This window comes from Mchenga conophoros, linkage group LG5 (assembly GCF_057382185.1).
Source record: "Mchenga conophoros isolate Kocher_MC1m ecotype Shallow Benthic linkage group LG5, M_conophoros_male_GT1.1, whole genome shotgun sequence".
NCBI classification, from domain to species: domain Eukaryota; kingdom Metazoa; phylum Chordata; class Actinopteri; order Cichliformes; family Cichlidae; genus Mchenga; species Mchenga conophoros.
Genome location: NC_140530.1, coordinates 29461134 through 29485881, shown reverse-complemented (window position 1 = coordinate 29485881; position 24748 = coordinate 29461134). Strand labels below are relative to the sequence as shown.

At 38.6% G+C, this 24748-nt stretch overlaps 2 protein-coding genes across 8 annotated transcripts in view; one reads left to right on the top strand and one right to left on the bottom strand.

Annotated features, from left to right (window-relative positions):
• The window catches only part of cenpp (centromere protein P), a 117043-nt gene that overhangs the window by 85460 nt on the left and 6835 nt on the right, over positions 1 to 24748 (top strand). The window lies entirely within an intron of this gene.
• On the bottom strand, positions 1531 to 23618 carry ecm2 (extracellular matrix protein 2, female organ and adipocyte specific). Of its 6 annotated transcripts, none has more exons than XM_085274744.1 (12): positions 23424 to 23618; positions 18516 to 18653; positions 17581 to 17736; positions 13347 to 13535; positions 10356 to 11309; positions 9370 to 9485; positions 8619 to 8754; positions 7870 to 8027; positions 6535 to 6674; positions 6314 to 6426; positions 5563 to 5776; positions 1531 to 4082 (listed from the first exon to the last, which is right to left on the bottom strand). In XM_085274744.1, exons 2-12 carry the CDS (start codon positions 18649 to 18651, stop codon positions 3914 to 3916), a joined length of 2481 nt encoding a protein of 826 aa, XP_085130870.1. In that variant the 5' UTR covers positions 18652 to 18653; positions 23424 to 23618; the 3' UTR covers positions 1531 to 3913. The 6 variants fall into 6 exon arrangements, with proteins under 6 accessions (XP_085130870.1, XP_085130871.1, XP_085130872.1 ...); XM_085274745.1 differs by having other exon boundaries at positions 10356 to 11270; XM_085274746.1 differs by having other exon boundaries at positions 18558 to 18653.

Here is a 24748-nt window from a genome sequence, read left to right as displayed (position 1 = left end):
AGTAGCTAATTTACGTTGAGTAGGCTAACCACGTTATTACATTAATGCATGTAAGGTGAACTAGCAAACATCATCATAGCTACATGCGGCTGTCTTCTTGTTTGATGGCAGATACTCCCTTCACCCTGGCTAAAAAGGCTAAAATGACCAAAGAAAAAGTGGAAAACAGTTAAACATGAGAGGTTTAGGACAAAGTTTGTTTTTTTTCCATTGTTTAAGCACTGCTTCCAGCCAAGAGTGATACCATATATGCCCCATAGCTGCAGAAAAGGCTAACATTGTTATATTTTTACAAAAAACAGTTGAACATGAGAGGTTTATGGACCAATTTTGTGTTCTCCATTCTTTAAGCACCGGTTTGAGCACCGGCACCGTTTCAAAAGTACCGATTTGGCACCGGTATCGGATAAAACCTAAACGATACCCATCCCTACTAGTTAGTTTTACTCTTATTATTCTTTCTGGGTCACAAAATAAACGTTTAACATATTTTCAGGCGAGAATGTAGCTGTGTAAACCTCAAATATCTGCTCAGTTTATCAAGACACCACATATTTTCAAACAAACATTTTCAAACATGATATATAAGTCACTTAGATAACTTAAAAGCCTTATTGTTATACCTTAGACACTTAAAGCTGTAAGCTAATGATAGTGCAGATGAATGCTGGTGCAATAAGCTGTATGTTTTACGTCCAATGGATGCATGGTCTGATTAGTCGACTAATCGCAAAAATAATCGGTGACTAGTCGACTATCAAAATAATCGTTTGTGGCAGCCCTAGTGGTCACCAGCAGTTTTAGCTTATGACCCCTTAAAACGAAGTAATTTTTGTTTTTGCACTGTGTTGGAATATTTATCCTGTACTTTACCAACATTTTGCTGCTATAGTTTGCATGCAAGACACAGACTTATCTCGAACAGTGTGGTCTTTTCCATCAAACCTTTTCCATCGAACCAGTATGTTCTACGTATACTTGTTGTAAAAAGTAGTCATTTGTGTTACTGTTACCTTCCTATCAGCTCAATGGGTATTCTCCTCTGAATTCTGGGATCAACATTAAAGAATCTGGCATAACTTTCACTCAGAGAATTGATGCACACTGGATATTTTCACTTTTTATGACCATTATCCGTAAAACCTAAAGATGGCTGTATAGAAAAATTCCAGCAGATCAGCAGTTTCATAAACACTCCGATCAGCCTGTGTGGCACCAACAACCATGCCTCAGTCAGACTCACTTACATCACCTTTCTTCACCATTGTGATGCTCAGTTTGAACTCCAGCAGGTCTTCGTTACCATGTCCTTATGCCTGGTTCCATACATTTGTACCATGTGACTGGCTGATTACATGTTTGCGTTAATGAGCAGTTGAATGGTGTGCCTAACAAATTGGCTGCTGAGTGTAAGTATCTCAGTTTTGACCAGTGAACAAAAGCATCATAGTCACAGTTTCTTTCATGTGTCTCACAAATACAAGGTTGCAAAGTTGGGGATACACTGTTATTCACAAAAAAACAAAAACACTGCTTCATTTTCCTTTTAATTTCATTTTTTTCCATTTTTATATCACAGAAATCAGATGAATTGAGTTCCACCTCCGTACTGATCTTTTGTGCCTGATAAAATGTCTGAGTACATGGGAATGACTTTACAGTTTACTTTTTCAGTTACATCTCCTCATCCTGAGGAGCATGGATGAGGTCACATGACTAATGAGTATATGATTGCTCACTCACGTGTTTGATATGCAAGACTGATGAACAGAGCAGCTGTTTATGTTGGCAGAGGAGAACTCCCTCAGGAAAAACTTTCATCTCAGCTTTAGTTCAAGGGAGGAAAGTTTTCCAGCTCCAGGTTCAGTCAGATGACAACTGCCGGCATCTAGAAAACTGACCACACATTTGTGATTCTTTGTTTTATTGCTTTTATTCATTCAAATTAATTTTAGTCCCCATATAATTATCTAATATTTTCAGGTTTTTTACCATTAAAGAAGCTGAGGTTTTATGCTCCTCACAGTTTAGGTTTTTTTCTGTTTCAATCATCCTTTCGATGTCTGTGACTGAAGTAAATGATCCTAAACCTCAGGCTTGTAGAGGAAAATATTATGAATTGGTTGGCTTTTCAGCTCTGTTAATTGCAGCTTTCAGTAAATATGTATTACATATAGCTAAAAGACATGTAATGGAAGGTTAACTACATTTTTTTTCTTATTCTGTAAAAGTCATCATGGCTCCACTTTTTCCCTGAAGCCCAAGCTGTTAATTTGATAACATGAATATACTCCTAAATGTCCTGGACAGGCAGGCTGTGTAAATGATCAGGGGATCCAGTGCAATATAATCTAACTTATTTGGGTGTGTGAGGGTACTAGGTTTAGGCAGACTTCACTCAGACAGGAATGGTAACTTAAAGTTTATTTTTTCCGTGCATCATAACATTGTGCTAAACTGTAAAATATACTCACCAACTTCATATAATTTAAGCATGTTGGCCAGCCAAGAGCAAATGAAAGGATATAATCTTCAAATATATCTTAAATTTGTGGGGAAAAAAATTAAAAATCTAAAGTAAATTGTTGAGTGTTTTGGACCTCTAGTGAGAGCTTTTCAAAGCAACGTTAGGGTAGAACGAGCCTTTCATGTACACAGTGGTAATACATTATATTACAATTTGCACAGCTTGAAAGCTGATGCACAGTAAAAGAGTTTAAATTATCTAAAAGTCTTGTGTGTTTCTGTCTGGGAAAGAAGAAGATTCAGTTAAAAGAAAACACAGAAGTACAAATTTACAGTAAGAAAAATAAGATATTTTCATGCAGCAGTATTAAAGTCAGAAATGTTTGGCCATAATCTCCATAAGTTCTTTAGCATACTCTGCTCCTACCTGGGATTAAATAAACCCATGTTAAGACACATACTATATAAAGCAGGATAAGAAGAAATAGAAGTTAACCCAGATACAGTTGCAGTCATAACTTTGTAATGAATTGTGAATTCATTGTGAATTCTTTTAACCACAAAGTGAAGTGAAACAGTTGCTGTGCAGGATATACCATAACAAAAGCTCAATATCACATATGATGCATTCATCTTGATGATGCTGAATTGTAAATCATAACACATGCAATAGCAAGACTCCCACTTAATTTTTGCATCAAACATAAATCAGACTTAACTACAATTGAGGAGGTCACTGCCCTGTCCATTCACGTAAGCAAGATAAAGATAAAATGTTGAGGAACAGGCATGTCATTACATCTCATCTCGATCTGTTTGAGGAATTGGCTCCAGCAGCACTTGGTTTAACACAATCATCTTAGGGGATGTGTCACGTGTGAGCTTTCCATGTCAGGGTTTTTATGAAAACAGGCAGTGGAAGAATTGCTGCTGAGAAATGAAACATGAAGGTGCTGAGGTTGTTAAAAATAATGCGCTGTGCTTGCAGTCGCACTTCATAGAATTCTTTCCATTTCTTTATTAGGATTTTCATTTTACTGTGAATTCCTTCCCTTTTACACAGTGATCCACAGCGGCGACCCTCTAGAGGGACCAGCCAAAAGTAGAAGAAGATTTTCTGAGAGTGGACAGATGTGTTCTGTCACTTTCACACCAGTTTAAGGCCAAGTGACAGAGCAGGACAGCTTACCAGATACCAAACCATGTGTTTGGTCTAAAGTTGTAGAAAATGTTCAAATAGCATCTTACCATACAACAGTAACCATGTTTGAATGTGTGTCAGATTTTGACATCAGACTAACGCGTTTTCTAGTAATTTTTTAGGTTTATTCGTATTATATTATTTGTATGATATTAGTAACAGAAAAAAATGATGAAAGGAGATTTTGACTTCTTTTGGCAGATTAAAGTCCACTGTCTCTCAGTTTTTTATTTTGTTTATGTGTGTTCACTTGGTTTTCTGGGGTTTTAAGACCACACTTGATGCAGATCTTACACATGAAAAGGCCATTGGTGAGATTTTTTGTGGGTCGATGTAGTTGTTTTCCAATCTTACAGCCACCAAGGTGGAGTCCCCGCTGCGGTTTGGGTCACAGATGGCTTCATCAGGAATACTCCTTGAAGACATAGCATGAGAATATAGATTCATGTTTATTCCCTATAGCTGAAACAAACTTTTTTCCATTATGTGTTAACTGGCAGATAATGGAGTACTGATCTGTGCCCAAGTATATTTTTGCATATATGCTCCCTCTGGGAAACATGTCGTTTTAATGTACAATTCACTGATATGCAGAAGATACACGGTTACAGAGTTCATTAATCACCAAAACTATTAATACACAGACATTAATATTTAGTTAATATAATGAGTATATAAGACCAACACTACTAATTACTTTTCACTTCATGTTGCATTTACTGGAAATCGTCTTTTGTTTTCTTTGTGTAGTTAAACATGTTCCAAAAGAAGAAAATACTCACTTAGCATTTTCTAAGAAGAAATTTAACATATACATTTCTAGTCCGTTTTCAAGGTTTTAAACTTTTGTGCATATTTATTCATTTTTAGGGTTTTTTTGTGTATTTATTGCACCACATATGTTAGAATGGTTAGCAATATTTCCTTCAAGTCTGATTGTAATTTCCCACCTGCAGTGTTAGCCTTCTTGCCAATAAAGACAGACCAAAGTGCAGTGTTTAAATTGGTCATTTCAAATAAAACACACTGCCACGACCTGGACTGTGTGCACGGCGCAAGAAACCTGTGAGTGCATAATGAGGTGATTCAGTGCGACTCCTAGGTGGAACTATGAATCAACTTGTTTTGTTTCTTGTCGTCAAGACAACTCTCCATCCAGTGAACTTTCAGTATAATATTGTTTGGCAGTCTGTGTTGAATGAGTCAGTCATCTGGTCCGACTCATGTCTGTCATAGGAGCTTTGTTGTTGGTCTTAAATGACTTTGTGGTTCTGTGTTTAATCACCTGTTTTTTCCTGACTCCTTTTCTTACTTAAATTAGTTTTTTGAGATCATCAATCACTATCTTATTTTTTTCTGTAACTAAATAAATCAGTAATCATTTCTGGTCATCATATTAAAGTCGGAGCAAATCATGCAAATCATTATTACACCATCAGTCTTAATTTTAATTATTAGTTACGCCATTGTACCAATCAAGTCAATAGTAATAATTTTTCTCTACTGTCTTGGAAGTTTGTGCAAAGCATTTGATTTGGGGAAAAAACCCATAAACAAATAACATGTAAAAATTAGCAAAGTGATATTACATTTTTGAAATTCTTCTTATTTTATAACTGATCCGTAATGGACTGGAGAGTTTCAAATATAGAGAGCTGTTAAGAGGTGTCTTCTATAAGCCTCATTTATGCTCCCATTTTATAATTAGCTAGTGCAGACATATAACAGTACAATTCTGCCTGTAACAGTACGCCCAGTGCCAAAAAATGTTCTCAACATAAACAAATTACGAGTAAGATAGTCTCATGTGTGTCAAGGAAGTAACTGTTTAAAAAGTTTGCATATTAGAACATTCAGAATTAATGCATGTGTATTTATGAATAGTGCTTTCTTACCTGATCATGTTATTGTCGAGTCTGAGGAAGTGTAAGTTGGTCATTTCGTTGATGCCAGATGGCACAACAACCAGCTGGTTGTGGTCCAAACACAGTTCTACCAGGGAGTGGTAGGCCCCAAAGAACGACTCGGGTTCAGTCCCTTCTCCATCCAGTTTGTTGTAGGAGAGGTAGAGGTACTCTAAACCAGGTTGCATGTGGGCAAAAACGTAACCTGTGGAGGTATTTAAAGAAAATAATTTACCTTGTACAATAATTTAACTCTACCTGTACAAGTCTTAATAAGTGTTAACTGCAGCTCACCTTAAACTACACAGCAAATCATTAAGTCATTCTAAAGTAGTCTGTTAACTTTGATCATGTTATTTATTTATTTAGTTATGTATATATTTATTGTTTTGTTTGTTTATGGGTAATAAACGATGGGTAATAAAAAGATCAAAATAAATACATTTTGACCGCTTCCAGTACCCATACATCAGAAAGAGCATAACAAAACCCAAACCTCTGATGTTGCTTGTGCATTGCTTTCTCAGTGTTGGAGAAACTGACCTAAGTAAGCTAGCACTTACCACTTATGTATTATAGAAGTTAATTTTCTAAAAAACTTAGATCAATCATCAGCCTAATCCATTTAAAGTTATTATTGTTTAAAAAATAAAACATTGAATAGGAAGGTTTTGTGTCAGTCCGCTAACTTTAAGAAGGTAACATTTATTAGCCAGATAATCCTTTAACCAGTCACACCTACCAGGTATCCTCTCAATATTGTTTCCCAAGAGCACCAAGTGAACTAGAGATCTTGGTAGATATGAAGGAACCATGTAAAGCTTATTATATGAAAGGTCAATGGACTCCAAATTTCTGCAGAGAAGGTAACAGTATGAAAACAATTACTAACAGTAAGAGACCATGAAAATTACAGCTAAAGTAACACTACTGTGGGGGTAAAAGCCTCTCTTTCTGTCAGACCTGTGGTTGATCCATGCCAGTGGAGCAATCCTGGTCTCCTCCAGTTTGTTGTGTCTTAAAGAAACTATGTTCAGATTGCTGGTCTGATTGAAAACGGTCTCTGAGATTTCTTCAATAAGGTTGTTCTCCAAATAGAGTTCCTAAAAGATGGAAAAACATAAAACAAAATATTTGGCAACATGAGCGTCATAATAGAAACTATTTATGAGGAAGTGGGATCCAATGTTGCCGTGAGTTCCTAATTTCACATGCAATTAGTGTAAATATGTTTCCTGGATGGTTTTTGTTCAGAGATCTTGGCAGATGGGTTTGTTGTTCTTCCTGACTTTGTTTAAGGCTGTAAATGCATAATTCATGCCAAAGCTGTGTTTGTGTTTTTTCAGCCTAATTAGTAAAATGAGAAGGCAGGCAGGAGTGTGACCACCACGCATAACCTTTAATTATAATCATTAACTCTTCACTATTCAAAAGCCAAAGTCTCTCACAAAACTTGGAACCCTGAATATTTAGCAGAGAAACATGTTAATGATAGACTGTACTCTGGTTCTGGATGAACAACAATCAGAGGGTTTGGATTTGCAGAGAGAGTAAGTAAAACCTTTCCAGTGTCATAAAATGAAGTAGGTTTACAGCAGCATTGTGCCGCTGGTGTTCTGCATTGTTTGTGGTTAGCCAAAGGCCATAATTGCTCGGGTGAAATGGTTTCCCACAGGTAGAAGCAGAAATTAAACATCAGACCCAAAAAGAAAATTTTGCTACTTCAGCAAAAAGTAAATTCAGCTACTCTGACAATGTGAAAGAAAAATTGATCAACTATATAATAGGTTGGTTTATTGAAAGCTGTGTATATTTATTTTCTTTGCCAGCTGCAGTTCAAAAAGGCTTATGAGCTGATTAAAGCTTCCATATTCTAGTTTAACAGTGTGCACAGATTATAGAATTACATGTGAACATTAAGGTCTATCACCTCACAAATTCTATGAAAAAACGTATCAATATATTAAAGATTGGATGGGTGATTGAATATTTTTGGCAATATTGTGTATAAGTTGAGAGGCATCACATATAATTCACCTCTCTGCAGTTTGCATTTCCAGTTTTCTTCTGTCTCCAAATATCATTCACATAGGTTAGAGTTTCAATATAGCTGCGAGCATTTGGCTGCCAAGTTTGTTTTTATAGATCCCAATGTTTGGAACTTATGTAAGCCTATTTTATCTCAAATATGAGGCCCGGGGGTCTTTTAAATAAGTCAAAAAATGTGGCCAAGGATGTATCCCAGTGTGAGGAATGAGAGATAGTCAGAGAGTCAAGGAAACAGATATTGTTTCATACCAGCAATGACTTGGGAAGGCCTTGTGGTACAGTACGGAAATGGTTTCTCCCCAGTCTGAGGTAGGAAAGCTGGATTAGGGGAGCGAAGGCCAGAGGATCTACATTCCCCTCACTCAGCAGATTTCCTTCCAGCTCCAGAATAACCAGGCTGCTCAAATCTTAAAGATAAAAAAAAAAGATAAACTTGTGATGAATAGTGTGTTTAGAAGTGACTAACCATACATAGGATCTAACTTTCTTTTGGTCTGTGAGCTGTGCAATCCATGAAGTAACCAATTTATATTTTGAATTTTAAAACAATGAACGGTTGTTTGTAACCAGACGCAATATAGGAGACAGACATGGGAATATTGAATGGGAATCTATGGAAGAATCCTGCCGCAGCAAAGATTCTACTAGAAATATAACTCTAATAAAGTCTCATAAAACTTTATTTTAGGGCAAACTTTTGTGTTTTTCATCAGATTTGACTAATTCCATACATGCAGCTTTATGCTTATTTGATGAATAAAATTAATGTAAATTAAGATCATATTTATATTTATAGCTGCCCAAATAAGTGCTCAGGGATGCCTGTTGATTCTGGAAGTCCTACAGGCCATGTAATTGATGAGGTCAAACTATAAGGCGATTTCATATCAATTCCATTCAGTTTTATTTAGATAGTGCCAAATCAATGTCTGTGGTACTTTGACTTCTTGGACAGAGAAACACCAGCTGGATGTCATTAAAGGATGTGATAGCAGTACCCTGGAAGCTGTTTTCATCTATCCCTCTCAGTCTGTTTTCATTGATCTTCAGCTCCTGCAGGGTTGGGGGAAGGTCAGATGGCACAACGTCTAAAAGGTTTCCATCCAAATACAGACGTGTTAGCTTCTTCAGACCCTGAAACACACACACGCAGGTATAAGTACTGGAAAGTAAAAATAGGCTGCCACCAAGTTATTATCCTTGTTGTTGTTATTATTATTATTATTATAGAAATACATGTTTGTTTTCCTTCTCTGAATTTGTAGTTAATTTTTTTTTCATTTAATGTTGTTTCCACATTTGTCACATTTATTAATAAAATGCAACATGTTTAGATGATTACTTTTTTCACATTTGGATATTTTCCATTGGTCTGTTTGGTTTTTTTTCCTGCTGCTTCTCCTCGTCTAAATGTCAGGCGCAGTAGTCTAAGCAGATACGCAGACCTCCTTCTTCCTTTCCACCTCTTTGGTATTTACATATTTTACAGATGTTTTTAGGTTTAGTAGGACATTCACTTTCCTTCTCATAAAAAAAAAATTGCTAAAAATCTTACCAAGTCTTAAAGATTTTGTTATTATGTTACACCTTTCTTTCTCCGTGGAGTTGATGATATTACACTGAAGATGGCCATATGTCTTTGCACACCCACCTTTAAACTTTATTACTTGAACCATTGTTATATTTCTGGCAGATGATTTTTTTTAAAAAGCTTGGGCTTCAGTCGTTTTCAGTTTTATTATGACTTACTTTGAAGGCTTTAGCGTCAATGCCAGCAGAAGTAAGTTTGTTTTTCTTCAGGTTGATCCACTCCAGGTTAGGGATTCCATTAAAGGCATCTGCTGGGATGCGGCTGATGCTGTTGCCTGCAGGTCAGAGCAAGTTCAGTTAATATTGACAACAGGATTTCTCCAATTGTAGTTTGTTTCTGTGTGCTTTCTTAATTGGAGTCTTAGTTTCTAAATCCCTTCCCCAGGCTGGTAAGTGATACTAATTTGGCAAACTAAAAGTTTTTTCCAGCTTCTCACTTGTAGGTGGCAGTTGTAATGCCTTTCTCTTGTTAAACTTCAGATTTTTAGCAGCTTTAGATGATCGATGTTAATAATGCAAGTCTGCTTTTTCCAAACCTTGCAGCGCATTAGTTGTTTGTTTGGTAAAAGATGCTGCTGTTTTGACTGTAAAAAGATTGTACGCGATTGTTGTCCAGCAGTGTTCATGTCACAAGGCTAAGACAACATATACACGATGACAACTTTATGCTTTAAGTCTGGGTTGGGCCGACACTGACTATGATAAAGTAAGCAAAGGGAAGCACACTGGGTAACTGAATCAAAATACAGTAACATGTTACAATGAAAATATTATGAACATTCAAAAAAGTTCACCTTAAAAAAGTTCATGAATATTTAAATTAGCCTACAGGTTGCTCGTTGTCCAATATGCAAGGTCACTGATTAAACACTGCATTCAACTGCAACAGTACAAATCCTCTGCAATCATTAGCCTAATGCGAGTATTATCAGTTTTATATTTCTCTTACTGTTAAAAAAAAAAAAAAAAAAAAAGGCTAAGAAGCTTCATCTGAGTTGTGGGTTGACATAATATTGAAGCTTCCTTTTTAAGTGTTTCACTTGTATTTGTATAACTCTACTGATAATATACATCCTTCTGAAATCCTCAGATTGTTTTGAGGGTTTGTTTTCTTTAATGACTCTGTGTCTCCGGTGTTGACTTACCCTCCAGACTGAGGGATTTCAGCTCAGGAATGGCCAGAGGAGGGAAGTGTGTGAGTTTGGCATCCTCACATGTGGCAGTAACGTCAGAGATGTCACAGCCTGGAGGAAGGCCTCCTCTGTTTACAACTATGATCTCCCTATCCTCCCCTTCTTCCGTCTCTTTGGTTTCTACCTGTTCCTCCTCTGTAGCAACTGGAGGTCTTGGAATCGGAGCAGGAAGGAGGTCTGGTTCCTCAGGTTCTTCAGGCTCTTTTGGAAGCATTTGAAACACATCTCCTCTCAGCCACACCTCCTCCTCCTGCTCCTCCTTTTCTTCCTCGCGCCTCTCGTTCTCTTCCTCGCGCCTCTCGATCTCTTCCTCGCGCCTCTCGATCTCTTCCTCGCGCCTCTCGTTCTCTTCCTCGCGCCTCTCGATCTCTTCCTCGTGCCTCTCGTTCTCTTCCTCGCGCCTCTCGATCTCTTCCTCGTACCTCTCGTTCTCTTCCTCGTGCCGCTCTTTCTCCTTTTCAACTAAATCCAAAAGTTCTTCCCTCAGCATCTCCTCCTGCTTTTTCCTTTCCTCCTCTAGCTTCCTTTCCCTCTCTCTTGCTTCTCTCTCTGCTTCCTCCTTCTGTCTCCTATCTTCCTCTTCCTCCTGCCTTCTCTTTTGCTCCTCATCTACCTGCCTGCTCCACTCCTCCAGTTCCTTTTCTTCCTGCAGCCTCAGTGCCTCCTCCTCCTGCTTTCTCATCTCCTCAGCTATCTTTCTCTGTTTCTCCTCCTGCTCTTTCCTTTGCTTCCTTCTCTTTCTTCTCGCTTCCTCCTTCTTCTTCACGCGTTCTTCCTCCTCACGATGCTGCTCTGCCTCCCTCCAGAGGATTTTCTGGATCTCCTCTTGGGTCAGTGGAGTCACGACATCACTGGGGTCATTGGGAACTGGGGAGTCACCAGAAATGTCAAGGCTGAGGTCAGGTTCTGGGGGGGGGGGTTATGGTGGTGAGGGACACCCCATCAAGGGGTAGGAGGAAAAGGGACAGGAAGGAAAAGAGGAGTGAAGAAAAAAAAAGTTGGAGATACAGACAGAGAGAAAGATGAAGAAGTAGAGCGGAAAAATAAAGAAACTGCAATAAAAGAGAGGAAACAGGATGGAGATTGAGGTTGGTGGGGACAGACAGGCATGGTGATAGGTGGACAGACAGACAGCAGATGGACAAACAGACGGCTGTGTGTTAGTGCTGTGAACAAACAGCCATCTACATTCTTTCAGACCAGCTTGTTAAAGCTACAGAGCAGACTGCTGCTGTAGACCAGTCTGGACCAAATCCCACTAAGACCACTAAGACATATGATCACAGTCAGATAAAGTCAGTTGTTGTGGTGTTTGCTGCTACTGGTGCATTCTGGTCCTAAATCTGAATATGAATTATAGACTTGTTTTCATAAACATACATCCATATGAGAATGTTTGTGTGTCTCATGTTTTTGTTAAGTCATGAAAATGAGAGAAGTTACAAGACAGTTTCATTTTGTAAAAGGCTAATCAAATTTGGCCTAAGAACTGGTTGGTTATATTTAACAATGGATCAGTTCCTCATCAAAATATCTGTACCACCTGATGTTGGCCTTGTTGACAGTGTTTGTGGCTGTTATTTATCTTTTGAGTCCAATTTTGTATTCAATTTCAAACATTTGTGGGGAATCAAATTAGCTCAGACTGCCTAAATACTTCTGATTAGGCATCTCCTAAGTTTATAGTTGGTTAGTTGGTTTCTGTAAATTTTCTGTTCAAATCTATAAAATGTCTTGTAGAAGCAGAAGCAATGGATACATTTTATAAAACATACAGTTTGTCATCTTATAAGAATCAAAAACATCATGCAGCAAAATACTGTTCCTGATTTAGACCAACTTTAGCTCACTTGTCCAACACTTGTGCTGTTTTATAGTCAAAAAGTTTGTGTTAACAAGATCATTTAGTAAATATAAAATCAAAGAGACAAACTTACATCTGAGGTTTTTCAGTGAGTTTGGGAATAACTATAATTGGACTTTTGTTCTGGCTATAAAACAGCTTCCTTCCCAGTAAACTTTATACATACAACAGAAGGTGCACGTGTACAGGTAGAGGAACACACCTTTTCTATGACCTTCAAGTCATAGAAAAGAGGTTTTCTTCTGCTGTATTTCTGTACATATGCACTCAATGTGGCATGCAAAAATATGAGCAACGAAAAAATAGTGTAAGTTCAGCTATTTTTCCCCATAATTCTTAGAAGGTTTTAAAGACAAGTTTCCCATTTACAACAAAGGATGCACATGCATGCAGAGGTAGAAAATTATTTGCCCCAACATTAGCAACTCAAAAAATTACAGTGTAAAAATATATTTACATTTAACAATTATGTTCTCATTGCCAAAGGTTTTTACTACAGGCCTGCTGGCTGAGTCTTTCCCACAAATATTTTTTTACAATTTGTTTTCTGCCTCCAGCATCTCCACAGATCTCCCAGTAATATGACTCAGCATCTCATCTTTAAACCTCATATTAGTCCCACATTCATTCGTCTTTGTTCTGATGATCTGAATTGACAGTAAAGCAAAATTAATCCCAGACATGTTGAACAACAGATGTTATGTCCCAATATACAAACATGCTAAAACTCTCACAACATGAATGTCCACGCATCCAAAATGTGCATACCACATTTTTAAAGCCATGATGAAACAGGAAGCAACATGCTGAGGCCTCAGAGATGGAAATTATTCAGCACCAAGGAAATGTTTCGATTCCGTTCAGAACTGATGTAATGAACAATTTACACGAGTTTCATTTTAAGAAAGGAGACGTCTACTGACTCATAAGACAGTAGCAGATAGAACATCTTGAAATGTGGATTATTGATTGATTGAGTTACTCTAGTAGGTCCCCTTTAGGTTTTGAGGGGACTTTGGTGTTAATATCTGTTGCCTCTGAATGTTGTACCATGGCTGTGTCACATGTTGTGTTTCTACCTGGCTCCATGCAGACAGGGCAGCACTCGCCCGCAGGGGTGAAGGGGAAATGACAGTGTATTTCGGGACAGGTGCTCTCATCACAAACCACCCGCCCTCCGGTACACAGACAAGTCACACAGGGCTTTGGGGACCAGACAGCTTGGTCAAACATGGTCAGACCCTGGTACACACACTGGCCCTGCTTACCTGAAACAACACAGAGACAGTAATGTCAGGAGTAATTAATTGAAATCAAACTATGAAATGTTTATATTATCTAGAAGCATTAGTACATTTAACATTAGCAAATAATGTCTGAAAAACATTAAGACCTGGCAGTGTACCCATAAGGACACACACTATGGGCAAGAACATGACTGCTACTGTAGTATATTGGCGTTTGACATCTGCAGTGAGCACACACAGTCATAAAACACTATGAAACATCTGCAGCCTCACCATCGTGGGTACATGGTAAGATTTCTGGTTTTCTGCACAACAACTGTGCAAATGCTGAAAGTATAATTAGCATTGAAACAACTGGACATAATTACAAAGCCTGCAAGCAGTCACTCAACACAATCAAACAAGCAGTGGGTGACACTTTGTTACATAGTGGTAAATGAGAAGAAGAACCAAATGTGGTTTCTTTTCATTCAGATACCAAACATTTTCATTGTGAATCATGTCTTAATAACAGAAACACTTTGGATCATGGAGTGCTGCTTAGAGATTACACTATTTTACTTCATATTGAAAGAGTTTCCCAGCCTCTGCCCTGTTGTAGTTTTGTTTGCTAAATAAGAGAACCGTTCTAGTAAAAAGTGCCACCAGAAAATTCAAGGAAGTTACTCATGAAAATCTAAAATGTTGCTGATTTAAAGTTGGATGACTTGCCCTTCAAGATTATATTCCTGTGTTTGTCTAAACCCCTACTTGATCTTTCACATTAGCCAAGTGGGACAGGTGGTGAGGCCAAACAGTGGCCTTTATAATGTGCTGTTTACTGGCACACTGTAGCACAATTCAGGGAGTTTCCACTGTATGTTCTTCTTTAGATGCCTCGGGACATTACAGGAAAACTTGTTACCTGTGGAGAAACTACTGGATCACAGCTGTAAATCCAGGTGTCATCAGCAGTGGGGAGCCTCTGTGTGAAAATTAAGTCAGTTTGGAAGAGAAGTGTATGTTTTCTGCAAATTTGACATTGAGATTTAGAGACTTAAAAGTGCAAAACAAGACTTCCAGGAGCACTGCTGCACAAGAAGTTGACTTTAAAGCAAACATCAGCCATTTTTGGTGGGGTGATTCAAGGAACTTTTTGACCGCATTAGTTTTACAGGATGGTGGCCCCATATTGTTTGGGGAGTGAATGGGGCATCTGTCTGACTTGCAGTAACCTGTAGAGGTGCAAAAATCTAATCAGCACCTTATGTTGTGACTGTTTTCTGGCTCTGGTGCTAGAAGCTGACATCCCCATTCCTAATCTCATCAACAAACCTCTGATTGACCAATTTAGTTTTCAAACAAAGGAACTTATTTTCACTGAACACAGAACCACAACAAATTGAGTCACTGAACAAAGCTGAGCAGTGATTTAAGATTTAGAGCCAGACACAACTTTATCCTGGACCCTTTTCATGCTCCTCAGCAGCAGCAGGCCTGCTGCAATAATTGCTGTGTGTGTCTAGTCGAATCTAAAGCCTGTACTTTACCATAAAAAACAGACAAAGCATTTCTACTCCTCCCTTTGAATTAACTTCACCTTTCAACATGAGACCGAGGACAAGACAAGGCTATGCCTGGCAGTGAGTCAGTATAAAAGACTGTAAACCACTATGATACAGCAGGAAGAGCCTCTTTTTTTTTTTGTCTGTTAGCTCTGTCTGTCATCTATCCTTTCTAATGGTATGCTCTTTGTTACGTCTATAGGAACACAGGTAGTTAAGAGGCTCAGGTTATTTCTCTTAAATACGGTCTCCCTAATATCTTTGTCCTTTTAACAGTGAGCAGTGAGACTGTCACCCTGTCATCTCAGTTCGAGCACACATACTTTAGAGCTTTTCTCTTTAAAACTTTGTCTCTGTGTCACTGTTCTCTACATTGCTCAGTAAATTGCAGGTTTTTGATTAAATAGCATGGTTAGCTTGGTAAGCACTGTGATATGGCACTATCCTATACCATTCAGAGCATATTATTTGTTGTTTTTATCACCAGTAGCACAATTAGTGGACAACAGTTAAAAACAATACAAGTTTTTATAATATTATAATATATGACACATAAATATAACAGAAACACTTCTTTGGTCTTGGAGTCACCTGGTTGTAATATCTGACTAAGCATTTTCCTGCACACCTCCTCAGTGAGGTGTTTTCGGCATGTCCAACTGGGAAGAGGCCGCAGGGCAGTCCAGGACATGCTGGGAAGAGGGAGCTTGCTGCATTTCGGCATAAGGCCCCATTACACCCACTGCTGTCATCCTTGCAAAAGGCGGTGCAATCCAAAAGTGATGTTACATCCACTGACATGAGCCACGCTTTAGTGTTGTTTCAGCTTGGCCAGGTTGAAGGCACGAGTGTATGATGGTGTCATTTTTACTTTTACTTGGTATATCAGTGCAGAAGCTCAGAGATTTCCTGATTATACTGAGGGAGATGGTGCAGCAGTTTGAAAAGATGAGTTTCTTGAAAAAGCTTTGAAAAACTCCATGATCACTTTGTTTCTTGCTTCTAAAACTTCGATTGTTATGCGGACACTGGTGCTGAGGTTTTATCTGAGTTTTACGAGAGTCCTACTGTTCAGAAGAATGCTGCGAGAAGTCTGGTGCACCCTAAGCCCTCATGATGGTTGGATTTCCTTTGCTATAGCCCTTATAATTTGCTGGGCCAGATAGACAAAAATCCATAACGACTGCTGCAATTTACAGAGATTCAGCCTAATCTCTGTAAACAGTTAGTTATACTCTGTTTTTAGTCAGTGTTCTGTTGACCAGTCATGTATAAGAACGCTTTGGTGGAACTGAGGTACACTGCAAACTTTAAAACGTTTGCTGCTACACACAGACGATAAATGATCAGACCAGCCGATGTCTTCTCAGATTACTGTTAACCTTAGCCTAATTTTGAAAAGGTCGCCGGCGACCTGGTGAATGTAAATAGATTAAGATAAAGTAAATGCTCCCTGTGTAAAATATAAAAAATGCATAACTCAAAGTCCTTCTTTCCAGTTTTTCTGCCCTTGACCACTTAATACAGTCACATGACTTGGAATTATACTTTGAACACTTGTGAATTATAAATGGGGCCTCAATCTGAGTAAATCTGTTGAAAAAGCAAGGTAAGGAAGCAAAGTAAGGGGACCTTGAAAATATAAATACATCCTAAATTAACACTTACACTAAAATGCTGTGACTTCTGGTCAGAGGTCTTTCATTTCCCCAGTCTTCAGTGGAAAGTCCACTGGTTTGATGAGCCGCTTCTTGCTACTGTAAACTGCAGTCTGACTGTTGCTGTTACATTACAGTCACTTAAACAGAGACTTGTTCTTACACCCAAAACAACAGCAAAAAAAAGAATTGGAAAAATCCTTGTAGCTTCCAACAAAAGCTTGCTGCCGCTACCTTCCCTTCTAATTACATAATGCTGACTTTAATGTGTTAAACTGAAGGTTTTCCACATGGCTTTGAGGTTATTCTTTGGAGCCTTTGTCCCCATCTCTGTGTGCGATGTTTCAGGGCTACTTCTCTGACGAGCTCTTTTCCCACAGATGTTTTTCCCTTCTGTTCATTTTGGAATGTGATGATTTGTCATTAAATTGCGGTGCTGTAAAAGCCGGCAGCTTCGTTATGAGAACAGGATGGAGCTTCTGAGCTGAACTGTTGTTTGACTGGACTCATACATGCAGCTTCTCTAAATCTGGATGTTTTTTTACTGTATCACTTAAGATTTTATTACCTATTATTTATTTGTGAATCTTTTGGGATATGTTAAAAAAATAACTTCCTTCTTCTGTGTTAATAAGTCCCCTTTGGTTCTAATTGCTGCATCTAATCTATCTCCTACTGGAAATGTGAATAATTTTAAAGGTTTTTTTTTTTATCACTGTACACTGTGTTGTGATATTTGTTAGTAAAGTTGATTAGTCCATCCACACCCTATGTGTGAATCGACTAATCTATGTAACAGTAACCCTACGTTACTGTTATATTATTGGTCACATAAACATGGATTAGCAGAGTTGTCTCACTGACCTGGGATGACGTTGTAGGTGGCGTGCTGTTCTTGGATGTTCTTATAGGGTTGTAGGAGAAGAGCATTTCCTTCTACAGGCACCACTGGGATGCTGGGACCAGGAACCAGTCTGATCTTCAGAGGTCTAGTTCGCCCCGCTCTAGCCCGGCCAAAACCTGCAACCACTGGTCATATTAATGTGCATCTTTCTAGGAACATGGGGATGTTTTTGGTTGTTTTGACACTGTTATTTAACCTAAACTTGTTTCCCAGTGAGTTTATTATTTGAGACTGACTGAAAGCTAAATGTTCCCTTCTGTGTTTGTGAGGGATTTTTTTGTAAATAGGTTTTTGCATCAGCAAACAGCAGTTTTCACACAAGAACCTTAGACCTTGCCCTTCACTGGTTTTTGGGATAATATGACTGTAGCACATAGCAGGAAACAGCCCAACTTCAGAAACATTATCACTACATGAAATGCTCTGTGTGCCTGATTAGTGGAGACAAGACACATGATGTCCATTTCCTAGAAGTGGATGCACCATGAGTCCGGCACTGACGTGTTAAAGATAGTTTAATGCCCAAACACACTACATGTGACATTTTATCTTTCTCACCAGCACCCCTGCCAAGAAATTTCTAGAAAGATCCAGGGCTCAAGTACATGATTCAGAGCATGAAGACCAAACTCCACTCCTGTCAACTCTACTATCACTTCAGAACCTTTGAGATCACCCATTACATTTTCAGCACAACAGCTCTAATTGTAACTGTTGCTATAACTGTTGCTAAAACCACCTTATCTATTCTCGGTGCCTTTTCGCTTTTAATGAAACTAGGCTTTCTCTACCTCCCTCAAATCTTTTTGATACGGTAAAAAAAAAATCTCTGTACTGGTCAATTAAGCATTAAACTGAAAAAAAAAAATTACCCTGAATGGAAAAAAAGTCTCACCTTGTCCATCCTTCCTCCTCCTCCTCACTCTAAGAATCTCACCATTCTGGTTTCGTGGTCGGTTTCTGGCCTCAGCATCAGGGATGGTCAAGGCCACCAGCAGCCACAGACTGGCCACCACCAGCCACCACCTCATCCCTATAGAGCAGCACAGACTAGGTTCAGGAGGAGGTTGCTACACAGTACTTTTCCCCTTTTAATAAGATCTAACTATCAATAAACATGCTTTTTATCATGACAGCGTGAAAATAAACAGTGTTAAATAAGTAAATAAAAGGACATTTTTCCACACAAAGAAAGGTTGTTGTTTTTTTTTACTAAAAAAAAACATCACAAATACAAACAGCTGCAAAGTTTTGCATACATGTTGTTATAAACTTAGTTTAATCCCAAAGAGAATGGATTTAATACTCAGTCCACCTAGTTAAAGGAATACACTGAAGACAAATAAATAATATAAAACTGTAAATTCTTCAGGGTTTAAGATGTCCAAGTTTTGAAAGCAACATGAGACCTTTGTTTCATATTCTTCTGCATCTCCCTCTACACCCATTTTCTTTTATCTTTCCACTTTTCAGCTACATATGAGTTAGAAAAATTATAAAAGGTCTAAAAAAAAAAGCGCCCCTCCCTTTTTTTAAGATTTCTTTTTGGTTTTAGTATTTTTCCTATTTTAAATCATCTTTTTAATGCTTGATCATTTAAATTCTTACTTCCTGCAGCTGGTAAAGTAACTGAAGTAAAGCAGATAGATTCATGTTTACCTCTAACTTCAGAAAAATAGACAACACAAAAAGAGAGAGGATTTTACCTGCAGCAGTTCTCAGTAAAGAGCTGTCAGCACTGCTTCTGTCCTTCATATAGCTCTCGGCTGGGGTCCTAATGGCTGGTTCCATGTATGTGTGTAATGACTAGTCTATAAACAGCAGTCCTGTCATTATTAAAGCATAGAGATCTGAGGCTAAAACACACCTTCGCACACCTGATAGTTTGTTTTTCTGTCTGATTCCCCCTCTGAATGGAGCAGATTTAAGCAATTCTCTGTATCATATGAGCCTCTGATTTCTGTCCAGATAGACAACTTGTTTTCCGTACTCAGTCAATAAATGCCAGGGAACTATTTTATTTAGAACTGATTTGTCATTGCTCTGAGCTTTTTAATTTTAGATCTCGGCACGTTTCAGTTATGAGAAACCAGAAAATTCCTCATCTGGTGTAGTTACAATCAGACTATGCATCATCTGTTTTTGGTACATTTCTGTGTCTGTTTTGTTTCAGTGTATTAATTTTACATGTTTTCAGCAGAAAGGTTTCCACATGTAGCGCCTCCATTTTGGTCAAAATAAACACCAGGTGAACTTTTCGTATATTCAACCAAAAGCCTGAATCATGTGTCAGGTCCTCATAATGTCCTTAAACCTTTAATTCAAAAGAAAACAGAAATTATCCACAAAAACTGTAATAAAGCTCTGGGCTCAGATCACTTCTGAGCCTGATTATTACAGTTTTTAGACCAGTCCACATGGCTGATATTAGATTTAATTAAAAAAGAAAAAAGGTTTGCTGCAATCCATCTCCAATTTGAGGTCTAATAACACTGACCAAAACATTTACCATATGTGGCTCACATTCAAAGTACTGTTAAAATCAGCTGGAAACAGTTTCCTCTGTTTGTATTTTAAGGACAAATAAAATGCACTTTAAAAAAATGCTACATAAACACTACAAATCTGTATGGAGCAAACTGTGGTACAAGTGAAACCGGTTCATACACGCAGACCTTTGTGTTCCCATTTGACTTAATGTTTTTGTTTAAGATGACAAGTTATAGTTACCCGTCTGAACTTTGGTGAGCAGTTTTATTTCCAATTACCAGTTACCAGAAGGGTCAGTGTGCATCACTGCCACCCTCTGGGCTGGAGTAATGTTAAAGCTGATTGGCTGTGGTGATATTTGTCAGATTTATCTGCATATGAGAGACATTATGTATTTCTTTAACAGTTATGAGAGACACCCAAGAGTTTATACTTTAGAAGGAAAGTGGAGTTTCAGATATTTGTCATTTATGGTGAGGTGTGGTGTGTTGCATCTATTCCACGTTTTGCAAACATATGTACAATTTGGACATTTTAATTAAAAGGAATCATGAAGGCTATTATTGCACTCATGGCTACTTATATTCAAGTGCTTGTTTGCACAAATAATTGTCAGTCACAAGGCAGAACGTCAGTCATATAGGCCTGCTGACGTTCAAACTGAGGATCAGAATGAGGGGAAAAGGTGATTTAAGTGACTTTGAATGTGGCATAATTGCTGGTGTCAGATAGGATGGTCACATTATCTCCAAAAATGCTGATCTAATTAAATTTTCCTGCATAATCATCTCTAAGAGCAGAAAATCAAGGGTGAAATTCACACAGGCTTGCCAAGATAGGACAAAAAAGAAAATTTGTAGCAGAAATCTGAGTTACGATTTCTGCTACAACATTCAGGTGGACGTTAAAATTTGGCGTTAACAGCCTGATAGCATGGATCCATCTTGCCTCATATCAACGGTTCAGGCTGGTGGAGGTGCTGTAAGGGTGTGGGGGATAAACAGCTTATATGTGATGTTAAGGGATGGACATGTTGACCACAGATAACCCAGGTTCTGATGGCTGCTCCAGCAGGATAATACACCATCAAAGCTCAAATAATCTCCAACAGGTTTCTTGAACATGACAGTGAGAGTATGTGTTATGTCTTATGATGGAACATAATTGGTGGGAAAGTTAAAGCTTCAAAACATGCCTTTAAATCTTAGTTCATTTGTTATTTTTGCGATATTAGATAATGAATTTTAACCACTGTTAAAAACTACATCTCCCATGAAGTTTCACTGAAAATCACACATGTGTCACAGTTAGAGGCTATTCTGATCCCCTACATACGCCCTCCCTCTTTTAATCATTCACATTTCCTTTAGGATGGAGTAAAACTTTAGTCTGCAGCTCCACGGACTGGAGGTCTGATCACATTCAGTTCCGAGACCCTCCCACCTCACATCAGCCCTCACCAATAGGAAACCAGGATTCAATGGGAAACAAAGAGCGAGAGAGACCAATGTGAGCTGAGACAGGAGAAAGAAAACAGGAGGGAGGGGAAAGAGATGGAAAATGTTCAGCAGTTCAGTTTCTGGATGAGCAGGCTCAGATGGAGAGACTTCCAATATGAGCAGCAGAGGATAAAAATAACCAGGAGTCTGTGTGTTTATGGATTAATGGAAGCCAGGCGGTGTTTAAAGCTTGAGCTTTGGTCCACTGCTCTTTGCTTTCTGAAAACATTCCACTGGATTTGGAGAAATCACCCAAACTAACTGAAGTTGAATTGTATTGACTTTTTATTACAAATATTTTATGCAAACTACTTTCTGCTTATTGTACCGGCAACTTCCTTAAGACAGCTCTAAACATTGGTGTCACATCTCAGTAACATGATCTGCAAAACCCCACTTATAGCCAACAAATGTATGTTTATTCAAACTAAGATTATTAGTCTGAAATAACCGATGCTTGTTTGACATCCAAAACCTGACTTGCCACCACTTATAGCTCATTGAAAACAAACATATTTGTGTTTTTATGTTGACCAGTTACAGGGTTTTTTTTCCTGCAGAGACAAATTTTTATGACTTCCAAAGATCCAAAGGAAAATCTCCCTGTCATCCTTCCCGTTTTTTGTTTGTTTTTTGTTTGTTTTTTCAAACCAATTTAATTGTTTGGGGTTTCGTTGACTCAAACATTAGAGACATTTGTTTATGAAATGGTCATAAATAGCTTACTCTCATGCTTAGTCAGCCAACCAAAAGCCCATTCTAAGCCTCATATTTAATATAAAATGTCAGCAAAGCTTGAAAAATCCTTATTTTAGTTTCTCATGTCTCCCATTGCCTCCTGGAAATATTGAGTCTCTATAAAATATGTATATATCATAAATATCTGACACAAAAGCAGCAGATGCTCACCGAGCTTCTGACATTTAAATGCACCGACAAGGATGAAGCAAAGTATTTATTTACGGAGCTCTTGCAGTCTTTTGCAACCAGAGGAGTCACCCCCTGGTGGACATGAGAAATAATGCAGATTTAAGGCATTTTAAACTTTGATGTCATCTTTTACACAGTAGTACAAACTATCGTCTGCGGCTCTGACAGTGCCTGCACATGTTGGTTTGTCCAGTTCATTTCCTTCGAGTGGACGCGGCAGTTATGGCTGTGTTTGTTGCGATGTAATCTCACATCGTTTTGACTAATCACAATCACCAGCCTCTAAGTGTTGTATTTAGTGTGACGAATTTTGTTCCAGGAAATCTTCTGCAAAGTTGGCATCACCCAATGGAAAACACATTAAACCAGAGAGAAATGCATATCTGTAGCAGCACAGTGGGAGCAAGCAAACGGGGCCTTGACAGACCAAACTAACCTCAAACAACAAGGAGAAAAACTGACTAGCAAAGACTTCACGCCCACAACTTCAGACGATGAGCAGCATGATCTGTTTATTCCAACCAGCATAACACAGGAGTCGTTCATTGCTTCCTGTGTTACTAAGAGACACAAGCGTAAACCAGGTTTTCCTCTGTGATCCACATGGATATCAAGCCCATGTCGTGGAAGCTGTTTTGCTCAGTAATTAAGTGATTTACAGAGAATTTCTTGCATTACTTTGATAATTAGTGAGTTATTATTGTAACCAGTGTTTATGCTCAACCTGAAAAAAGTTAATTTATCACGCTACAAATCTCCAAGTGTTCTCCAGCAATGAAACAACTGTTTACAAACCCAAGTACAACAGACGGACGGACAGACAGACAGGCAGAGACTTAGAGAGGGGAGGAGCTGAGGACAGACAGACATTAGCGCTACATTACCAGCAGTTCGAAGGCGGCTGCAGGACTTTAGGCCAATTTCTTCCAGCCTCTTTCCTCCTCCTCTGGTTCAGCAGGAACTCCAGGAGAGGTGTGTGTGTGTCGCTGTGTGATGACACTTAAAGTTTGCATGTGTCTCCAGGCGCAGAGATGTAGAGTAGAGCAGAGCAGGGTAATAAGTCTGCAAAGGAAAGCCAGGATTTGTACAGCAGCTGGAACAAAAAGTGAGCGAGTGAGAGAGAGAGTAACAAACAGACAGAGAGAGAGGGAGAGAGAGTGAGACAGGTCTGTCTTCCTGTATGTGTGAGGATGCTGCCAACATGCTGCAGGATATTGGAGCAAAACGATCGGCGGTGATGTCTCAGAAAAAGCAGGACTATCAGAGTATGAAGCACGAAGCCTGTTTTGCCTCTAAAGTCTAATAATGAGTTGAAAAGGTTAAGTTTGGATGGAGGTCCGATAAGAGTGTGTCACTTCAGTGTCAAATAGAAGGCTCAGTGTGGAAAAATCCTCAGAGCCGCCTGAAGAAAGGAGGAACTTGACCTGCTCTTTCAGGTCTGGAATGATGCAATTAACATTTATTATTTTAAACACAGACAGACGCCACATTTTTGTTTTACACTATCAACACACTCATTAAAAAAGAAAACATTTGCTTCCCTGACTGACTCGATTTGGCCGCTGTAGCTGTAGATTATTGAATCTGTTTGAATCTGTTTGCAGGCTGAACTCAAGTGTCTCCCTTAACTACTTTCATGCTTTCTATAATCAGAAGACTTTTCCTCTGTTAACACCAGCATGGTAGAATAACGGGCTGATATCAACACGATTAAAGACAACAGCTGTTTGTGTGATCATCTGCACTGACAAATAAAAGGAAGGAGCTCAGAGAGAGCTGCATTTCCACCCTTTTGTTATCCAGATGTCAGCTCTTCAGCATCAACATCTGTAATACGCGTACAGTAGGCAAAAGCATTACAAGAACAAGACCCTGCAGGTTTCTCGTGTCCCATTACAGCTGATTCTGTCCCGACGTGTCTGCACACTTTCAGCCAAACTGACTTCATATGTCAGCGAAATGCATTTATTTAACTCCTTACACCGTGAAACCCTACTAGGAGTAACCCTTAAAGCTCTTTTCCGAAACAAGCAGTTTCTGTCATATTTCAGACTTGCTTATCGAATAAAATGACTTGGTTTGCATCAGAAGTGAGTAGGGCTGCCACGATTAGTCGACTAGTCACGATTACGTCGACGACTAATTTAATAGTCGACGCGTCGTTTGAAGCTTTGTAAGATCCCAAAAGACGCAGGAATAAGTAGTAGGA

Excerpts from the sequence above, each read along its gene's own strand:
- ecm2 (XM_085274749.1), bottom strand. The coding sequence starts at position 19,411 with ATGGAACCAGCCATTAGGACCCCAGCCGAGAGCTATATGAAGGACAGA. Across the intron at positions 17,737-18,515 it reads GAGGAGGAAGGATGGACAAG|GTTTTGGCCGGGCTAGAGCG; the intron begins GTGAGACTTTTT and ends CAGTGGTTGCAG. Across the intron at positions 5,777-6,313 it reads CAATATTGAGAGGATACCTG|GTTACGTTTTTGCCCACATG; the intron begins GTAGGTGTGACT and ends ATACCTCCACAG.